Source organism: Sinohyriopsis cumingii, chromosome 8 (genome assembly GCF_028554795.1).
Source record: "Sinohyriopsis cumingii isolate HCF-2022 chromosome 8, ASM2855479v2, whole genome shotgun sequence".
NCBI classification, from domain to species: domain Eukaryota; kingdom Metazoa; phylum Mollusca; class Bivalvia; order Unionida; family Unionidae; genus Sinohyriopsis; species Sinohyriopsis cumingii.
Window position 1 is genome coordinate 102,496,084 of NC_142968.1, and position 23,852 is coordinate 102,519,935.

General features: G+C 33.4%; 1 protein-coding gene across 2 annotated transcripts in view; it reads right to left on the reverse strand.

Annotated features, from left to right (window-relative positions):
* LOC149794261 (uncharacterized) overlaps positions 1-23,852 on the reverse strand; it is a 290,094-nt gene that overhangs the window by 111,403 nt on the left and 154,839 nt on the right. The window contains exons 31-36 of one of the 2 annotated variants that reach the window (XM_089968393.1): positions 23,665-23,747; positions 21,071-21,235; positions 17,979-18,065; positions 16,712-16,825; positions 14,090-14,104; positions 5,920-6,058 (exon numbers count right to left, since the gene is read on the reverse strand). In XM_089968393.1, the coding sequence (XP_089824519.1) occupies positions 5,920-6,058; positions 14,090-14,104; positions 16,712-16,825; positions 17,979-18,065; positions 21,071-21,235; positions 23,665-23,747 (603 nt within the window). The remainder of the gene's footprint in view (positions 1-5,919; positions 6,059-14,089; positions 14,105-16,711; positions 16,826-17,978; positions 18,066-21,070; positions 21,236-23,664; positions 23,748-23,852) is intronic. The other variant, XM_089968394.1, reaches the window with a different exon arrangement.

The following is a 23,852-nucleotide window of genomic DNA, read 5'->3' on the forward strand; positions in this document are numbered from 1 at the left end:
CTAATTTTAGAAATATTTTTTTCATATTTCTGATATGCATCATGCAAACTAAAAAGCATACATACAGTGGAACCCCGATATAACGCGATAATTGGGGTCCAAAAAATTGGATCGCATTAATAGTGGGGTCGCGTTAATGCAGGGTTTTACAGTATTTTACTTTTTTCAGAGAACAACTCATTGGCACATATACGTTTATTCATGTCTAATGTATATCATGAATAGGGTATCAACACCATTTACTATTGTGCCGTCGTGGCATGCAATTCATCCATAATGCATGTAATTCCATTGAAAAATTGCACACAGATTTAAAATATTCAATAATTTTGTCACAGATCATTGTGTCTAAATTCAATGTCTAATATATAGCATGAACAGAGTATTAACACTGTTTACTTACCATCTGATATCGTACCATCGTGGCATGCAGTTAATCCATAATACATGTAATTCCATTGCAAAAATTGAATACATATTTTAACTAATCAGTAATTTTGTCACAGATCATTATGTGTCTGAATTCAATAGGAAACATTAACAACAAAATTAGGTTAAGAAAGACAAAGCACATGTATGGTTCATTACGTTCCAGGGTCTGTGAACGGTGTCTGTACAAATTTCATACTGCTAAAATTTCATCATGTTAATTTCCATATACCTTTATCCATTGTAAATTTCCAAAAATTAACACTTGTATGCCTATTCATTTGAATGACTACAGCAAGAATAATTAACAAACAATACATGCTTTCAGCTTACAAATAACTTTTACTTCAGATTTTGTGAATATCGAAAGAAACATGTGAAAAGTACTTTTATAAAGATTCTTAAGCTGAAAGCATGTACAATTTCATACCCTTTCAATTTCCAGCTAATAAAGTGGACATTATTTACTGGTCAACTGATTGCATCTAATAACAATGCCAAGCCCATCCAAGATGTTGGCATCTTTATTTTTTGATGTTTATTAAAGTGTGAGAATCTTTTATCAACCACCGCAATGTCTGCTGCTTGGTTGTGTATGCAGTTAAAGAAGAAACTCATGTCGGCTATTGTTTGAGCAATGATTGTATACAAAATTAATTGAAGACAATCACAAAGACGACTTACTGGCTTTACTCATGGATCAGTAATAAGTAACATTTCCAATAATGTTTATTTTGACATAACACTTCAAGAACCAGGTGAAATTGTTAAATTTTAAAGCTACGCCACAATCATATTATATTAAAATTCATATGTGAACTCTTCCATAAAATGAAAATAAACATTTTACATACTATTTCTCGTACTTAAAAAAAATAAAAATGTTTCTGGTACAAGAAAAATACAAATACATGTATTTAACATTTCAGGAACCACAGCACAATCGTATTAAATTCGAATTCATATGCAATCTCTTCCCCATAATGATAATAAATTTTTTATACACTAATTCATGTACTTTGAACAAAAAATAATTTTTCATGTGCAAATGAATATACAAAATTTTGGGAGCCATGCCACGACCGCATTATATCTGAATTCGTGTTATAGTGGGGCGTATTATAGCAAGGTTACACTGTACCTTGATCTAGCATCATACTAATGTTAAAAATCATTTCTTTTTGTGGGATACAGAAATCTTTTGTTCAAGCCACATTTTACAATGTTGCACAACACAGGATACATTGCTAAATACTGCATGTGATTATGACGGATTACAAAATTTCAAAATACAGTAGATTCTCAGTTATTTGAACTCCTATTTTCCAAATAAATGGTATTATCCATACTATTTGTCTGGACCTAGGTAAATTTGTTCTTTGTTTATCTCTCGTTTCTATATATTATCAGAACATGGGCACAAACATGGGTCATTGCAGCACAAACCCCTTAATCAAAGTAATTTAAAGGTCCTAAATTATTTAAATTTTGAAGCATTATCCAAAGTGTGAAAACCATCATTTGCAGCATATTTGATTTCTTGAACCATGACATGTCTGTCCAAACTGCAAGTACTGATTAATCAACATGCAGGTTATGTTTATTTTTTTTGCTAATCCAAAAACTTATTCACCTTTTGATAACCCTGCTATTGATTCAATTAATGGCATTAATTTTATGTAAAGTTAGTTTGATAAAAGTTGAAAAATAATACAAACCCTTTTGAAAGCTACATTGGGATCATGGGAACACATCATTGAGCTCTTCACATGACTTAGAAAAATTAATGATTATTCGATGGAAAACAATTTCAATAGAAAATATATGAAACAAACAGTGCTTTACAAGTTCTTGCAGTGCGTTGTTTAAAAATAGAAAAACTGTTGAAGAGCAGTGAATACTGTATTTCATGTTATTTTTCATACCCTTTAATTTTTCATACACCATCAAGCCATAAAAATAATAGTTAATTAATTCTATCATATTTTTTGTACTCAAAATTTAATTTATTTTTTGGTCATCCTATTATTTTTCGTACATAAAATGATCTAATGTGAAGATCTACATTTGCTAAAGTGATAATAAAAAGTATGGCCATTTAAATTTTACAGCTAAGAATAAGAGATAAAATAATTGTTTTAGTTGCATTTATATTTCTTTATTATTTTTATTTCATTTTTTTTAAACTGAAGACAGGTTCTCATTTCAAACAGATTAAAATATATACCAAAGTTTTATTTAAGTACATCAAATGACTAGGGTATTGTTTTGCTAAGCAAGTTATGAATAGTGACTAACTTTGGGCATGTTCTTAACTGAGGCATCGAATAGTGAAACGGGAGATTCATGCAATATAAAAATCATCATTTATAATCATGCATGTAGGTCACTGATAATTTCTTTCTTTTCTTATTGTATTTCACAACATACTTTTATGTTTTTATTTTGCATCACATTTCAAACGGCTTCTGAAAAAATGCTGATTTGTCACTTAGATATGCAAAACAACCAATGTATTCTTTGCTGAGTATATTTGGTATAATCCCATATGAGAAATATAAATATTTGTTTCCTCGATGAAATACAAACCCAAATTATCTGTTATCTTCGCATAAATGTGTATCTGAGGCATCTAATAATAAAAAAAATAAAAAAATACATAAATATTCACCAATTATATGTGTGTAGAAAGCCCTTTGCTCAGCTTACTCGGAATGATTGATGTATTTGTTTTGTTGTTGTAATTACAATATATAGCACTATTCATCAATAGCTGGACAACATCATTAATGAGCGCTCCTGATTATGTCAGTCACTGTACCAAAGAAATGCAAGCATTTGAAAATTAGTTCAGAAGCCATTTGAGTTTATTTGTCCAGTAAAAATAATATCTCAATACAGGAAGATGCAAAGACCTCAGACCATTGGGCAATTAATCTTATTGTCTCAATATAGTAATGCAGTAAAAACTATAAAAACCCAGTTAGTTTTAATCATAAATGCAAAAGTCATTGACTCCGTGAGATCGATTATATACAGTTAATATCTTCAAAGATCTTGGTATGTTCATGCTTGGGCATGTCTTCATTATTAAGTTTCTTCAAAACCCTGCCAAAGGGAGAGACTTTTATCCCACCACCACCTAAATGCACTGAACCACCAAACAAAAGGCAGAAAATTGGACCTGGATGGCCCAGAAAAGACAAAGGTGAAGTCCATCACCTGTCTGTTACTTCAGTTACCAAGATTGCCAATGTAAAATATGATGCAGCAGATAATGCCATCATACCAAAAGATACTATTGAAAAGGTGCCCATTGTTGCTGAAAAATTTTCTGAGCCTGCAGTAGACAAGCTGGACTACAGCCAAGATATGAGGGATATAAGTCAGTTTCCTGGTACTGCAAAGTCACCAGTAAGACGACTACAGCAATGATATGAGGGATATAAGCCAGTTTCCTGGTACTGCAAAGTCGCTAGTAAGAGGACTACAGTAAAGATACAAGGGATATAAGCCAGTTTCCTGGTACTGCAAAGTCACCAGTAAGAGGAAATTATAAGAAATGGCACATTAACAATAAAATAAGAATTGTTGAGGAGGCAAAACTATGGGAATTAGACCCATAGGTGCAAAGTACCACCTTACACCATGTACTTTATCAAGCTGGATGAAAATGGATTTTTTGAAAAATATTCAAAGGACAAAAAAAGGATTTATCCAAGGTGCTGGCCAATCCTTGATGTATTCGCATGAGAAGGAGCAGGAAATTTTATCTTGGTTACTCTGTATGTGGGACCATCACGTACCTGTAACAACTGAGATGCTACAAAATTATGCTACTGCAGTTATTCAGAAGGAGACTCTAAAGTTTCAGGGCTCAAGAGCATGGAGAAAAGGGACATGATAATCAGTAGCTTCAAAGTTACTGGCCTTTCAAAAGTAATAAATGATAGAAAGGACCACTACATAAGGAGTGACAATGCAGCTCCATTGGAAAGTCTCTCTAGTGACAAAAAATGTGAATGGTTTGAGGGTTTTGAGCTGGAAGACTTGTAAAACCCTTGAAAATTATGAATGTTTCATTGCGACATGTTTTTGCATTTGTTTTGTGCATTTGTCCAACAGATCACAAATTATATCCTTGAAAATAACATGTGTTTATAATAAAAAAATATTTTTTTATACACATTGCTTTGTTGTTCTCTCTCTTGAGCTAATGGGCTTGTAGTACACATTTTCAGCACCCCCTAGGGAGCCTCATTTCCCTAAGTAGAGACTCCTTAATTTGATCTGTAGAGGTTTATCTGGTCTTCAATCCAGTATTTACTGGAAAAGACCAAGCTAAAGGCCAAGCATATTTAATTAGCATGTATATTATGTCTGCATAGCCAAGTGGCACAGTGACAATGGATCTCATAATTACAACGAAAATGATTTATTTATTCAGGTTTTAATTGCCAATGGAATAAAATAGTGCTCTTGTAGTGTTTACATAAGGAACAGCAACTGACAGGTAACTGAACAATAAAGATTATTCTCTCTCTCTCTCTCTCTCTCTCTCTCATAACAACTATCAGATTCTTGAGTTGATAGCAGAATGGGACCGGATTTGTACGTAAGTTTTGTACGTTAGGTTATCAAGTGTTGTGTGTTCCACAGGCCTTGTCTGGGTATGATCCCTTTATTTTTCATACACGGTCATTACCCCAAAATGATAATTATTAATTTATATATAATTTTTCGTATAATGAAATTAGTAACTACTTTTTTGTGTATGAATAATAACATCAAATACGGTATAAGCTAAAAATCAAACAAAATAATCAAATGATCCGTTAACTCATCAAATCTATAAAAAAAAATTGATGTTGATCATTTTTATGTATACTGTCTTTGCTGTATGTGACGCAAATTATTATAATGATGACAACAATTTTCACTGTTCTTTTTGTCTTTGTTTTAGGCTGTGCCAATGAAATGGATCCCTAGATACACTGCACCTTCATGATCTTCATTTATTCGAACCCCAGAAATATCCATTGTTAGTTTCTAGTCCCCCAGACTTAAGATAACTGAGAGTCTACCATCTTTCTTTTTCATCTATGAGTACAGTCATTTACCAATTCTGACAGCTCATACAAAATATACTTTTGTTACTATTTAAAACTGTATGCATTGGGAAAGTGCTTGTGCAATGGATAATTAAATGAAATTGCTTTAGCAAACAGAAGATCCACAAAATGTAGTGATGTCACAGTACAATGGTCCCACTTTCAAGTGAAAACCTCTCAAGAGAAGCAATCCCTGATCTAAAGCCATCTTGCCCAGCAACAAAAAAGTACACTTCTGTCACCCTCAATAGAGGTCACCCCTTATATATGGTCAGCTATCAATGAAGGGGTGGGGAGCTCATTAGATGGAGGCCACTGTAATACAAAATAGGCAAACCCATAGAGAAATTAACACAACTTTAGACATGTGTGTACTAACGTTAGTCCATTGTAGCCAGAGTAGGTGGGGCACATGCATTCTGGACTGCTAATTCGATCGGAACACGTTCCATTATTTTTGCACTGGTTTGGAGTACACTGCTGCACATCATACTGACACCTGTCCCCATAGAAAGTTCCTGAAATTGGCAATCAATAATCAGCAATACTGTCAAATGCTTACAAAATAATAATCATAATTTACTATTTCAGGAAGTTCATTTGATTAGTTACAAATACATCTAATTTAATTATGAAACTAATACATTTTCATGTAAGTTTCTTTCTGACTAATCATGTGATGAAAAAATTAAATCCATGACATACTGTCAGAAACAATGATGTTATTTTGTAACATCCTGACTCCCTGTCATGTAGTGCCACAGACAGATAATAGAATACAGGTCAGTTTTGTATGTGAGGATGTTAATATAGATTGGTGAGAACCGTCTTGTTTTTGAGGATTTGAGATGTTCATGTAGAATGGGGATACCAGTCTTGTATTGGTGGATGCTCATGTAAAATGTGGATACCAGCCTTGTATTTGAGGATGTTAATGTAAAATGGGTACAACATTCTTGTATTTGTGGATGATAATGCAGAATGGTGAGAACAGTCTTGAATCTTAAAATGTTCACACAAAATGGGGATAACAGTCTTGTATTTGAGAATTTGAAGATGTTAATGTTGAATGGTGATATCAGTTTTGTCTTTGAGAATGTTCATGTGGATAGGGATTACCAGTCCTGTATTTGAGGATGTTAATGTAGAATGAGGATAACAGTCTTGTATTTGAAGATTTCATTAATATCATAAATATCCTTTCTACCAGCTCTACTGACATGTTCCTTTCTACCAGCTCTACTGACATGTTCCTTGGTGAAACAAAATTTTCAACAGTAAATGTTATTAAAATTTTAGTTTAAGGCTTGGATGGAAATATTGTAGCATAAATAATCTGCTATGAATTAATGGGATGGTATATTGCTAGACTAGCTCACTATCATTTTGGCAAGTGAAAAGGTAAAGAAATCACATACCTGTAAATCATACGCTGTGGATACTTTTGTTGGAGCAATATGTATGCATGCATGTATGTATGTATGTGTGTGTGTCTGTGTGTGTATTTATGTATGTATGTACTATGTACATGCATGTATGTATGTGTGTATGTATGTATGTATCTATGTGTGTGTGTATGTGTGTATGTAGTTATGTCTGTCTGTCTGTCTGTATGTATGTCTGTCTGTCTGTCTGTCTGTCTGTATGTATGTATGTATGTATATATGTATGTATGTATGTATGCATGTATGTGTAGGGTCTAATGGTACATCAGCACAATCTAGGCTATACAATGCAGAGTAAGTAAAGATATCCCCATACAGCAAACAAAATAAAAACAAAAAAGGGTAAATCATTAATCATTAAATTACAAAGTCCAATATTTGACACAAACTGCATAAAAAGTCCAAGATTTTCTCAGTTGGAACATCGTAACGGGACACATTCCTTGGCAAACAGTTTGCCTCAATTAGTCACCTCTTATAACATGAATTAGGCCAAACCAGGATGATTCTATATCCAAGTTCAAGTTACAGAATTTTGTTATTTTGACATGCAGAATTACTTTGTACTACATAAAATAATTCCCTAAATACACAATTACAAGCCTGGTCAACAGACAACTCAGACTGATCTTGCATTACATTATGTAATGGCAAATCTAGGTCTGTGCAATATGCAGATGAGTTTGACTTATAACCAAGCATATATATGGTACACCACACCCTTAAATATGGTATACCAAACACCTACATATGGTATAAAAAAACATCTATGGGGCCCTGAGTGGCTGAGTGGTCTAAATCGTTCACCATTATGGATCATTGCAATCTCACCTCTGTCTGTATCCATTCCAGTCTCTGGCTCAGCCAATGTGGATATGTGAGAAAGCTTGCCAGCAGGTTCTCATGGGTCAGTGGTACTTTCTGGTGTTTTCCCAGATTCTTCCTCCACCATTTATACTGGCCGCCATGTATAGCCTATCCTGTGCTGACAAATGACGTTAAACCCTATAACAACAACAACAAGCAAGCACATATGTATGGTATACCAAACACTTATATATGGTATACCAAACACACATACACACACATACAGATATGTACAGTATACCAAACACACATATATAGCATATCAAATGCCTATATATGGCATACAAACACCTATATATGGTATAGCAAACACCTATATATAGCATACCAAACACCTATATATGGTACACCATGCACCTGTATATGGTATACCAAACACCTATATATGGTATACCAAATACCTATACTGTATATGGCATACCAAACACCTATATATGGTATGCCAAACACCTATACTGTATATGGTATACCAAACAACTATAATGTATATGGTATACCAAACACCTATACTGTATATGGTATACCAAACACCTACATATGGTATACCAAACACCTATACTCAAAATGTTATACCAAACACCTATATATGGTATACCAAACACCTATACTGTATATGGTATACCAAACACCTATATATGGTATAGCAAACACCTATACTGTATATGGTATACCAAACACCTATATATGGTATACCAAGCACTTATACTGTATATGGTATACCAAACAACTATAATGTATATGGTATACCAAACACCTATACTGTATATGGTATACCAAACACCTATATATGGTATACCAAACACCTATACTGTATATGGTATACCAAACACCTATATATGGTATACCAAACACCTATACTGTATATGGTATACCAAACACCTATATATGGCATACCAAGCACCTATACTGTATATGGTATACCAAATAACTATAATGTATATGGTATACCAAACACCTATACTGTATATGGTATACCAAACACCTATATATGGTATACCAAACACCTATACTGTATATGGTATACCAAACACCTATATATGGTATGCCAAACACCTAAACTGTATATGGTATACCAAACACCTATATATGGTATACCAAACACCTATTTATTATAAGCTCATTTTTTTCCCCATTAACTTTACATTGTCAGAATCATTCAATATTCCCTGATACTGAACGCACATGACAAAATACATATAGCATTCGCATGAATAAAGGAACTACTTTCTATTGTAAACAAACAATGATGCAGACGCCAGCACTTTTGATTTGTAAAAAAATCATATACACTCACGTAAGAGGCTCTTTATGTTGTGGTTGTTTAAATTTGTTTCTGAATGAACTAAAACATGTTTCATGGACTGCAAAAACCCCAGCTGTTTTGGCACATTCTGCGTTAATACAATGTTACGGATTTAGGCTAGCTACATTATATAAAAGATGGAAGATTAGGTCCTTACAAATAACATAAAAGTGACAAGGCATATACTGTCTTCTTTATCTGGTGATAAGAATGGCAAAATAAAATATACTTACAGTTTTACATCCTGAATTTCCTCAAAATGTTTTTTCTTAATTCTGCAAATCCAAATTACATGAGCCATGTCATATGTTTTCAATCTGGATTACACATTTCGAAATTTTGCTGTAATTTCGATGATAAGTGCAATTGCATCCTCCTTACTGCACTCAAAATGAAATAAGCATTAAATTCCATAGTGTCTTTTTGATAATTGCAATTGAAAGACTTCATATTTTTCCCATGTTATGATTTCAAACATTCAATGACAGAAACAGAAACATATTTGCAGACATAAACACGCTTCTCCTGCGCCACTTCAATCCGATGTATTTCATGTATAATTTGCACAGATAAATCCAGTCCAAAATCACAAACTTTCGTTGGATCGAAACAAAATACCAAAATATATTCATTCCAGATCAAATGGAAAAGTTGTTGCAATGCGCATTCATTCACAATGTGACTGCAAATTTCAATTTTAACTAGACACGCCATTTTCTTTTGAAAGTTATGTCGAGTGCGCAACTAAATTCAAATTTATCTGGGTGGAGTTATGTGCACATTAATAATGATGTCATTATGTAATGACAAATCTGTGCTTGTGTATTTAGTTTGGAATACGACATTCATTCATTTACATTGTTTCTTGTAGTGTATTTTGTTTATATAATTAAACCTTAGGTAGAATAAAAAAATGAGCATATAATAAAATGGTTACTGCATTTGTATGGGAAAATATGAATTCGTTTTGTTGGAAGGATATACTGCACTCACAAGTTCGTGCAGTATTCCATCCCAAAACTTGTTCATATTTTCCCATACAAATGCAGTAACCTATAAATATAGCATACGAAACACCTATATATGGTATAACAAACAATTATGTATGGTATAGTAAACACCAATAAACATGAAAAGATTTCAAACCAAACAAAAAATTTGGCAGAGTCCAGCTGGTACCACAAAACTGGCCTGGTCATAATAAAGAATGAAGGAAGAAATCAGAATTATTCAAAATCTCTTGAGGTCCATCTGTAGATAAATCAAATTTATTAATTTATTTTCTATATTATTTTCTATATTAGCTATCATTACATTCTGAGGTCATTACAGCAATATTACAGTTTTTTAAATCTCATTTTTAAAGATTTAGGAGTTGCATATTTTTTCAAAAACTTTGTTAGAAATTCCAGTTAGGCTGATAAATGAAGTAGAGTAAATACATATGCATTTATCCTGATTATATCTTCAGGAATTGTTTAAAAATATCGTTTTGGAAAATTTGGGAGTTGCACATTATGCAACAGCAGATCTGAGTCTATGCTACTAACAGGCACAATTCTTTTCTAGTGAACATGATAGACACATGATACAGGAGTATTGGATCTGGGTCTACACTGTGAATGCTGAGGTACAGGTTATACGAGTCAATATGAATATTAGACAAAAGTGAAGTTGTTTGATACTTATAGAAACGGGGTCCTGAGTGGCTGAGTGGTCTAAAGCCTTCTCCGTTACGGATCCCTGCCATCTCACCTCTGTCTGTGTGGGTTCGAGTCTAGGATTTGGCCAATGTGGGTATGTGAGAAAGCTTGCCAGTAGCTTTTCGTGGGTTGGTGGTTCTTCCTGGGGTTTTCCCGGGTTCTTCCTCCGCCATTAATACTGGCTGCCATGCATGGCCTATCATGTGCTGAAAAATGGCGTTAAACCCCACAACAACTTATACAAACTACTGACCTCAAATGAGGTGAATATTAAAATCTGAGATTAAAATGACAATACACAAAGCTGAGGTCAATATGACAGGTTTGATGATTAATAAAACATACATCAACACATTAATCTATAGTTACTGCAACTCAATTGCATGCTTTAGTGAACTATTTTAAAATTAAAAATGGGATTTCAACTGCATGATACCATACAAATTTTTGTGACATCATGACAGTACAATATCCTGAATTAATACAAATCACATGACATTGTGTTAGCCAATAAAAAAAGTGTCTCACTTGAACCATGTACTAAAATTTTGTTGTTGTGGGGTTTTACGCCATTTTTCAGCATACAGTAGGCTATGCACGAGAAGCTACTGGTAAGCTTTCTCACATATCCACATTGGCTGAATCTTAGACTCAAACCCACGCAGACAGAGGTGAGATGGCTGTGATCCGTAACAAAGAGCGCTTTAGACCACTCGGCCTCTCACGGCCCTGCTAAAATTTTGCATCAGCAGAGACTGAATATATGAAAAATATTTGGCATTATCAGTACTTATGTTTCATTTTCAAGTTTTAATTAAAATCATCAAAATGAATGGAATCACACAATAAAACACACAAACAAACCAAACAAGAGGTACAAGTGAGCCTGACACTGCTCACTGGGATAGGTGATATAACCTCAGAGTCATAACTTTGAAACCATCAAAATCCCCACCCAACCAAGCTGAGATGGGTAAGTGGTTAAGGTGTGGACTCATGATTAGTACATTGCAGGTTCGATTACCATAATCTGTTCAGCCTTAATATGCATGGATCTCACTCTTCAATGAACATTAGTTTCAATGAATTAAACTTACATACCATATCTGATCAAAACAAAATCAGAACAATAGCCTTTAGAGTGCTCACATGTTCATCCACTCAGATGCATCATCACCTCATTAATATATGTGGCTCTTGCTCATAATCAACTACACCAGAGACTGTGATGATATAAATTTACATACCAACTCTGATCAGAAATATGGCCTCTAGAGTGTTCACAAACTCAATCATATAAAAGATCACTCTGTTAGCATGCATGGTTGTGGTTCATAATCCAAATCATTTCAATCTCAATGATATAAGCTTAAATACCAAACCTGATCAAAGTCTTGTCAGACTATTGGTTTCTTGAGTTTTCACAAGCTCAACCAATCAGAAGCAAGATCACCTCATTAATATGCATGGATGTTGCTCATAAATGAGCTCATCTGAAATCTTGATAACACAAACTTAAATACCAAATCTAATCAAAATCAGATCAGAAATATGTCCACTATGGTATTCACAAGTTCAGCCAATCAAATACAAGATCACCTCATTAATATGCAGGGATGTTGCTAACTAAACTCATCAAAAAACCTTGATGATATCAGCTTATATATATATATATATATATATATATATATATATATATATATATATATATATATATATATGATCAGAAACAAAGCCTTAAGATTGTTCACAAGCATGTGTAGATGGGCAGATGTCAGATGAATGACACACAAAGATGGTGGACAAAGGCGACACCATAAGCTCACAATGTCTATGGCCATATGAGCATAAAGAAAACTGACTGAAAGATTACCTTCTGATTGTCTTAATTATTACAAACATATACAACATCAGAATGTCTTCCTTAACTAATAACTTCAAATAAATGAGAATTAGTGACAAACATCAATCTATACTTTATATCCAATAGCACAGGAATCTGTACTTCATAACCTATAGTACAGGAATCTGTATGTCATATCCAATAGTATAAGAATCTGTACTTCATATCTGATAGTACAGGAATTGATACTTTATATCCAATAGTACAGGAACTGATACTTTATATCCAGTAGTACAGGAATCTGTACTTCATATCCAGTAGTACATGAATCAGTACTTCGTATACAACAGTATCCTGAACATATTTTAAATCTTATAATATCATAAAAAATTTCTATCAAAAACATCTTCACATATTATCCTTCAGTCTATTTCTGTAAAGTCAAAATCCCAATCCGGAATGATAATGTTGTTGTATAGAACAATATATAAAGGAAAATAATGCAGTTTTGCTACTGGGAAATTGCTGTCTGAGTAACAAGCTGAAGAGTCCAATACAAAATACAAATTTGCTATTGAAAGCTTTAGAACAAATTAATTTTCTGCCCAAACTAGAATATTCAGTTGTAACTAACGTCACTGAAAAGAGAACTGACTGTTCCAAGTTCAGTGAATACTTCCATGGTTTCAAAAAGAATAGCATAATGGACAGACAGACAGACAGAGGGTATTACAGTGTCTTTGATAAATGTTTTGCAACAACAGTAATTCTTTTCACAGACAAACATATAACCTACCTTTAAACAAATTTAATCTGAGGTCATGCTCAGGTCTTAGATGGGTAAGAGTTTTCTCTTTAAAGTCTAATTTACTGTAAAATAGCTCATACTGATGAAAAATGTACTTGATAGAATCCTTAGGTCATACAGACATGTTTTCAACATGTAAAAGTCAAATGACAGCATGTTTTTTAAACACACTACAGCAACACATTTTGAATATAAAAAAAAAGCATTTAAAAGAATTCAAATCTAGAAAATACACTCTGATTTAGGTATCAAACGCTCTGTGACGCAATAGAATTCATGCATGATAGAAGGTATCTACTCTAGCATACAATTAACCAGAGGCAGATATAGGATTTATTTTCTTTAAAGATTCTGTTATGCATAGGGATGGTTAATTTTTCTTACATTCAGCAACTGCATTTTTCAATGAAAACTGCACTATTATAATGGGAAAGTGTCGGTTTGAATGCCACCACCCCAACCCTTTTCTATCTGCCACTGGTGGAAATTAAATACTGTGATGATGTGGAGTTCATGCATGAGTTAAAACATTTACTCTACATAGTTAAAATCAAGTTTTAAAAAAATGTCATTTTCATACCTGTCATTTGTGAATCTGAAAAGCAACAGGTTAACATCATAGTTCAAATTTTACTAAGCTGAATATTAAGACTGAAGGAGTATACTTTCTTGACCAAGAGCGCCAGAATCTGCATGCAGAGCCAACAATCGAACACTGCTACAAAACATATGACCTTGACCCCAAGGTTAAACGGTTCAGTGAGCAAAATCATAATCATAATGATTCAACCAAAAAATGAAGAAAACCTGTAAAGAGGTCAAGAAAAAAACAATAAATAAAAAAAAATCTGTGACCTTGACCCATTCAGCCCAAGTTCAGTGGGGCAATAAATCATTTCACAGAATAATAATAATAATAGTAATAATAAGAATAATAATAATAATAATAATATAACTATATTTAAAGAGGGTAACACAATTAGCTGCAGAACTAATCTATCTTGAGACCCTCATACAAAGAAATTTATTTAATTTAACTGCATTGCTGAAGCCTGTGGAAAATTGGTTTGGAAGAAGGAAATAGCTTGGACATTTCTAATCTCAACTGGAATACTATTCCAGAGCAAAGTTCCAGAGTAATGAAAACTTTTTTTGAATAATTCCTTATTTGGTTTGGGAATTTTATACTGTTTGTTAGACATGGATCGCAAGTGGGGAGTATTACCATGTAGCCTATACTGGAATAGTGATTGTAAATATTCAGGAGCACTATTATGGGATATCCTGTACATTAATTTGGCTTTTCTTAACTGGATTTGGTCTTTAATAGGTAATATTTTTAACTTACCAGCTAAACTTTCTTTCTGGACTGATATTAACCCAAAAGCTCTTTTCTGAAAATGTGCACGCTTTGCTGTTTTTAACATTTGAATTTCCCCATACTGTAGTACAGTAGTCTAAATAAGGTTGTATGTAACTGTTATAAAATAGTTTTCTGTGCCTTTCAGGGAGAAAATGTTTCATCCTGCTGAGAAGCCATCAACTTGAATTACATTTTTATTGATATATTTGATATGTTCAGTCCATGATAGGTTATTATCTACCACAACACCAAGTAGTCTATCATGACAGACCTTTTCAAACTGATGTCCTTCCATGTCAGACATAGTTCATCACTATCAAGATTTATTCTTTTCTGCCGTGTTGATATAAGCAATATTTTAGTTTTATCAGTATATACCACCATGCCATTGCATGTTCACCTGTTGTCCAGTTTGTTTAGGACATCCTGTAAAGAAATTTACTGTTCAAGCTTTGTGTTTTGGATGTATGACAATCTTGTTATCTGCATAGAGATCTGAGATGATATTTAGTCCCTTAGTAAAAGTGGTAGCTCATTAATAAACAGTATTAAAACAATAATGGACCTAGAATTGAGCCTTGTGATACTCCATAACAAAATCCATCAAGAAGTTTAGAAAATATAAACAGATGACAATACTTTAGTCAAAATCTTCACACAAATTATCCATGACTGTGACACTGATCCAACAATAGAAGAGGTAAATGTACATGATCCATAGTGAAATATCTTGGCTTCATATTGATTCATCCCAAGTCTAAACAAAAATCCATCCAATGGTTTCAGAAACATAAACAAGTGAAAAACTGTAACCAAAACCATATATGACAAATTTTCTATGACTATGACCCTTCAACCCAAGGTCACAGAGGCAAGAATGAATTGTTCCAACTGTATCATGTATCATGTCAAATGTGGTGAGAATCTACCAAGGGTTCAAATACTTTTAACCTGGGGAAACTGTTGACACAACTGATGCTTGATAAGGGATTGTTATGTTTTTGTTTTTCACAAATATCGTCTTGACAAAATCCAGTATACAGAGTGACATGATTCTTATTTTCATTATGGGTTTTGTATCCAGATATAATAATAATAATAATAATAATAATAATAATAATAATAATAATAATAAAATAATAATAATAATAATAATGATGATGACCTTGTATAGCTCCTAATCATTAGAAGCTCTAAGCGCTTTACAACATTAGACAACACCTATAAGATAAAAAACATATAATGATATGATTACAAAAACAAACACCATGAAATTAGAAAACATTAAAAAACATGCTGAGAATATTTAAGGTAGGAAACATTATTAGGTCTTTAAGTTTGTTCTTGCAGTCAAAGTAAGTGAGTTTTGAGAGCACTCTTGAATGGGATCACTGTGTCTTTGTGTTTAAGTTCAGTGGGCAATTCATTCCACGTTGCTGGGCCCTGGTATGCAAATAAACGCTGTCCATATGACTTTGTTTTCATAGTGGGAATAATGAGTATGCGATTGTCAGAAGAGGAGCGTAAGTATCTTGCTGGTGTGTACACATGGGTGAGGTCCGATAGGTATGTTGGACTCGAGTCCAACAGTGAAACTTTGCACAGAGAACAAATTTTGTGTTTGATTCTGGATCGAATGGATATCTAATATGTAGATAAATTCAACTACTTGCTGAAATCATCAGCTTGCCTTTGAAACATATCTGCTGTGTATAAACATAACAGAATACATTAATAAGCAATGTGAAAGACACAATTATCAAACAACATTGATGACAAAAGCAATATAAATAAATTTAAAAGCTATAGGTTTAAACAAATTGAATACACACAGCTTACCATTACAGATACAAGTGTAGGAAGTCAAAGACACTTTGTTACATCTGCCACCATTGTAACATGGGCTACTGTCACATGGGCTTCTCTCAATCTCACAGCGCCTTCCAGTGTAACCTGAAAGAGATATTGCATTTTGTTTACATAGTAACAAGAGTTACTGTCACATGGGCTCCTCACAATCTCATCTCCTACCAATGTAACCTGAATAAGATGTAACATTTGTGGTATAGTGTAACATGGGTTACTGTCATATGGTCTTTAATCTCAGTGCCTAATAGTGAAATATTAGAGATGGCATGTTTTGTTACATTGTAACAAATGCTACTATCACAATGGGCTATAAATATTACAGTGTCAGAAGGAAACCTTACATTCTGTTATATTGTAACATAGCTTATTGTCATTGCAGGCCTTCTACAAATCTCAAAGTGTGTTCCAAGATAACCTAAAAGATATGTGTTACATATTGTTAAACTGTAACACAAGACGGTGTCACATGGGGTTCTCAAATTCTCACAGTGCATTCCAGGGTAGCCCTAAAAAAATGTGACACTTTGTTACAATGCAAAAAGGGTTACTGTCAGATGGGCTTCCATAAACCTCATGGTGCTATACCATGGAGCCTGACACGAGTTAATTTACTAGACTGTAACAAGAAATACTGTCACAAGAGCTCTAACTTTTACAGTGCCTAACATTGACACATGATTCATCATAATGTATGATATTTTAATGTGGGTCATTTTCACGTGGGCTTCTTTCAATCTTAAAATATCTACAAGAGAAACCTGAAAGATAGGTCACAAGACAAGCTGCTACACTGTAACATGCATTGCTGTCACACTGGCTTCTCCTAACCTCAGAGCATTTCCAGTCAGATTTTTTTCTTGCCTCTGGTGTACCTTTTCGAAAATATTTCTAAGGTTCTTTAAAAAGACAGCCACAAAACTATGCCTTATCATTATCACAATTCGTCATTTTATGTGAGGGAATACAAATTTAATCCCAAAGTACTCTATGTCAGTAAACATCCATCAAAAACAATTACATGAGAATACCATGCCAATCAAAAATAGAAGATTGATGCACAATTCATGGTTTAGAGCAACTATGAAATCTTTGAAATACTAGTTAATTTGCTGAGTCAGAAGTTGTAATCAAAAAGAAAGAAAAGAATGAGAGAACAGAAAAAAGACATCTGCTTCTATTTTAAAGCCAAGGATTCACTCATACTCTTACAGTCAGCCAAAGTCAAACAAATACTTACTGGCATTGCAGACACAGTAGAAGTCGTGATCAATCACTTGACAAATTCCTGTGTTACAAGGATTTGGACTGCACAATATGGGAACACCTAGGAGAGAATTTATATATTAATTATACAAATAACAGTACAATACAATACAAATTAATTTAAGTAAAGAGTAGGCAACACACAAGTAGAACTGTCTGCTTTTTGAATAAATATGCTTTTACTGTCCTTTTGTGGAAGCTCAACTTGCTAAGCTCAGACTGAATGAATGGTATCTGTATCATATATACACTCTGAAAAATCAAGTCCAACAGCAAACTACACAGACCCAGATCTGCCATAAAAATGGCTCAGATCTTCAAAACTATTTATAATAAGCAATGATTTGGCATATTTTTTATTTTATCACATGATTACTGTTTTATTTATGTGTATATAACCATATCTGCAATTTGTTACAACACTGTTATCATGCACTCACCTATAATGTTAACCACTTGTTTGCTAATACTATTTGCATAAATCCTTTATGGTACTCATCCTTGTACATATTTTATTGTAGTGAACTGTCTAGTTTTTAACATCATTTGTTGTTTAAAGACACTTCATCTTGTAAATATTGTGCATTACATATACATTTGTACAAATATGATTGTAGAAGGCCTCATGGAAGATTGGTCAGTTGAACAAATGAACTTATTCATTAAATAAGTCATTGTTATTATTATTATTATTATTTTGTAGATTTAACATATGTAATAACACTGTGTGATGGCACAAAGAACATCCAAATGTCATGCAAAAGAAAGGCATAACAACCAAGGCATTCCAATGTATACCAAATTTCTTTCACTACACCAATCCATACTTTGGTCCAATAAAATCAGTATTTTTCATCAAATGACAAATAGTCTTATATTTGCATTCACTTAAATTCAGATTTTTTAAAAGGAGTTTAATACTTTTTTGACTTGTTTAAAAAATTACATTTGAAATGAGCACTCATGCAAGACTCTCTGTAAAGTGCTAAAATATGTCCCATAACTCTAAGATCCATGCACTGGTTCTTTGCTTTGTTTTGTTGGGTTTTGTTTCACTTTTAACAAAAAGTCTGTTTGCAAAATAAAACAAATTTTAACAGTCCTTTAATGTGTTTTTAAAATTTAATTCCATGTGTTTCATTTTCAATAATCTCATTAGATATCTGGAACATTTTAGTAGTTTTATGTGAAAATACTTTGATGAGTCATGCTAAATGTAACTAAAGAAGATTTGTGTATGTCCCACTGCAAACCAAGGGTCCAAAACATTTAAACATCTTGACAAATCTGACAAACTGGGTATAATAAAATCTGTCTTAAGAGAAAACTGCTTGGATAAACCACATGTACTTAGAGACAAGGTTCTCCATAGATTTCTTAATTAAATAGTGTTGTGACCTCTCATGTGGATCCAACTGTCTTCAGAGACCATTATTTTCTGGTAGAAGGGGTGGTCATTTGAGGCAGGTTCTACCATATAACTGTATGAAAATTTTACCAGGTCATCTATATATGCAAAGAGACATTCCTATTTAATTTCATTTGTCTATCTCAAGTGGCTTTTATGAAATCGTGCAAAGAGAATTTAGTCAAAGAATTCCATGTCCAAAGGGTGGACCTGATATCACTCACCTGGCTTACTAACAGCTAATCATTTCACTAAGAAGATTTAGGCAAGAAGACAACCTATGTAAACTATGGGTTTCACACATTACTGAACCAATCCAAGACTTTGATGATAACAAGACATAATTCAAGTCTGATCAAAATCAAATCAGAAATATGGTTTCCAAAGGTAACACGGTCAGCCAATCTGAAGCAAGAGAACCTAATTAGTATGCATGAAGTTTGCTCATTATTGAACTTGTCATAGAACTTAATGATATAAGCACATATTTCAAGTCTGATCAAAACTGGATCAGAAATATGACATCCAGAAAGGTAACAGCCAATTAGATGAACTAATTTGCATGTGTGGTACTGCATCTTGTCCAATATGTTGATGACATAAGAATATATTCCAAGTCTGATCAAGATATGATCAGAAATATGGCCTCTAAGGTGGTAACAAGCTCAACCAATCAGAAGCAAGATTTCTCATTAGTATGCATGGATAGAGCTCACCTGCGACCTTAATGATACTATCAAGTATCCTGGGTTTGATCAAAACTGAATCAAAAATATGGTCTCGAGAGTGGTAACAAAGTTCACCAGTCAGATGCAAGGTTCCCTCATGGCCACCATGTATAGCCTATCATGTGCTGAAAAATGGTGTTAAACCCAGGATCAACTCATCAATAAGCATGTATTTCATTCGTTGCTGAATTCATTCAATGATATAAACATACATTAAAGGTTTGATCAAAACTGGATGAGAAATACAGCCTCTAGAGTGGTAACAAGATCACCTCATTAACATGCATGGATTTGACTCATTATTGACTCATAAGAGATCTTAATGATATTATTATATATTCCAAGACTAATTGAAATCGGATCAGAAATATGGACTACAGAGTGGTATCAAGGTTCACCAATCAGGTGCAAAATCATTTGATCATTATTGTAAATGGATCTTGATTGTCGGTGTGCTTGTCTGAGATTCTGATATAAAACCATATCCCTAGTTTGAATTTGGATAATAAATATAGATATAAGAATAGTAACAACCAAATGTTGATGGATGGAAGATGCATGATAGATGCAAGGCCATACCATAAGCTTCCTTGACCTTACGGCCACGTGAGCTATAAATGAAATGACATCATAATATTATTTTTAAAAAAAATGAACAACATAATTTCAAGCTGCAAAAATATACATTATATGACAATGATATGAATTTAGTAAATATTGGTCATTTGCATAATCTGCTAAATTTATGTCATATTCAGAGTATATAACATCATAATTGAAATTTAATTATAATAGTACCTTGATCTTTGACTTCTGTCTCCTAACAATCTCTTGACACAACTAAGGAGAACTAAAACTTAAATTTATTGATAACCTTGCATGACAATCAATAAATTGTCATAGTAAAATTCTTTATAAAATCAGTAATACCATTAATACAGGCTGTCAAAGTTGTTGATCCCGGAGAGTTGGTTGTGAGGGAGTCTGGGCATTCACTACATGTGTCCTGCTGAGGGACAGCCTGGTAAAACGCAACTGGACAGGCAGTACATGGTGACAAGCCATCTGAAGAAAAATACCCTATAGGGCATTCCGCTGAAAGACCCAAACAATATGGATAAATGGAAGAAATAAATGATAATTAAGATGTGGATAATAAACAGTCTACTCGCATTAATCCATCCAAGGACTTTATGTATAAATTTGATGAAATAACCTTTGTTTTGTATTGGACATTTAGCATATATAGATGATAATGCTTGATTATAAGCCACTCCCAAGTTTTACAAACTTTTGTCTCACTTTTACAAAAGATATCTTTGTCTCATAACAAGTCCACAAAGAAAGTTCTTTGGAGCTGAACCAGCCACATCTTATCCTTCACTCCACTCATCCCTCTTCCAACACCCAAAAACAACCCAAAACTGCCAACTTGTATTTTTTTTAAATGTCCCACTGGATCTCCCATTGGGAAAATGAAAACCAGACATGTTAAAAAAGTGCTCATCTTTGAAGAAACAAGGGCTTCCCCCACCTCCACCCCTTGAACCAGGCCTCTTATAGTGTCAAAACTTTTTTTATATATAAAACAATATTGCCCCATCTGAGATCAGCATAAAAAATAAGGAGACATGAATGAGCTGATTTACATGGAAATGTGAGTCACTAACTGTTATGTGAATACATGAATGAGCTGTTTTGCATGGACATGTGAGTCACTGACTGTTACGTGAATACGTGAAATAGCTGTTTTGCATGGAAATGTGAGTCACTGACTGTTATGTGGATACATGAATGAGCTGTTTTGCATGGAAATGTAAGTCACTGACTGTTATGTGAAGACATGAATGAGCTGATTTGCATGGAAATGTGAGTCACTAACTGTTATGTGGATACATGAATGAACTGATTTGCATGGAAATGTGAGTCAATGACTGTCATGTGGAGACATGAATGAGCTGATTTGCATGGAAATGTGAGTCACTGACTGTTATTCCAACTTCATACAGCCACTAAACAGACAACTTTTCCCACCAAATTCTGTGCCCCCCTATTTTAAGCCAACCACGCTTGTGTTTCCCAGGGAAACTGTGATTATACCTCAGTCTCCAAACAAAATTACCAATTATCCCATTTCTCTGAATTTATTTTGACCCAGGCTGGCATTGGGGTTTGGCCATCCCAATGGTCTCTCAAACGATAAACACCTGTTTTAACAAGTCTAGTTTTATTTTTCTACTGGGAGCTGCAACATGGCATTTTAAAATTGTTTGAGGTTGGTTACTTTTACTCAGTAATGTATGTAAATTAGATTTAATACTTATTGACATTGATCCATGAATGGTGTAAAACATTTCAAAAAGACATGTACAACTACACTGCAATTACTTTATTCTCTGCATTATTCTGTGATATATTTTCAGATTAAGCCACGTTCTTGATCCATGTGAATAAATAATTTATATAAGGCATAGGTAAAATGTTTACTTTTATTTATAGGTAACATACTTTCCTGTTAAAATTTAAATCATCCTGAAAGGTGATTTTTTAATCCAAAGAAAAACTAGACAAAGATACTAAAACCATTACTTAAAAATCAATTGTTAATTAAAATAAACATATATACACTAATTGCATCACAGTATTAGAACAAATATTTCACTGACTATCAAAGAAAACCACTGAATAATAAGCAAGGTCACATAAATATGCCTCAGTACCTGTTTGGCTTGGTGTTTTTGGCTGCATCAGTTTTGTCTAATGTTGAACACTTAGATAAAAACACCACTGTAAGGAATTGATCTCAACAGGTGTTTGATTTGGACTCATAATGGCAGTAGTATTGCGTACAAGCAACCACCATTTCTTGCTGATGCATTTTTGATTTTTGTATTGGCTAGTTAATCCATCAAATCAAATAACTATGCAGATGCAAACTTTAACAGAAGCTAATTCACAAATTTAAGAGCCTGACAAAAATGTCCCCCCTCTTTTTTATACAAAACAACAAAAATAAATGACTACAATAAGTTTCGTTCTTACACAAGTCATCCACAAACTTTGATGAAGTTATAAAGTGAACAACTTAATTTTTGTGCAGAAACCATTTGTTTAAAAATACTTTCCACCCAGAATTAACTTGACCTTTGAACTTTTGAAGAAAAAAATATGAGAGCTTCTACCTTCAACAAAATGCAAGCCATCCACAAAGTTTAGTCCATGCCTGTGATGTAGAACTAATGTTATTGTGCAGAAACCATTTTTCGTCTTTCAATCTGAATTATAACCTTTGGGTTTTTACTTTAAATTCAGTAGGCTTCTACCGTACTCTAAGCGCAACCCATCAATAATGTTAGATGATGCAGAATTCACTTTTATGTGAAAATGAAATAGATAGGACAACAGATGGACAGACAATTTGATGACATAATACACTAGACTTTCAGGTACATAAAGAAAATGATCATAAATATCAATGATCATAATAAGCATCCCCAAGATATAATTGTAATCTAGTATACTACCTATACAATCAGAGGCAGCCGTCTTCCCCTGTCCCCGAGTGCCTTTTCCTGAAGGACATGGCTCACATCTGGTACTGGATATCCTGCAGTAAGTAAATTACTTAAGGTCAAGAATAAAACAAACATATAAACAAACAAATAAACAAACATATAAACAAACATATAAACAAACATATAAACAAAAATAT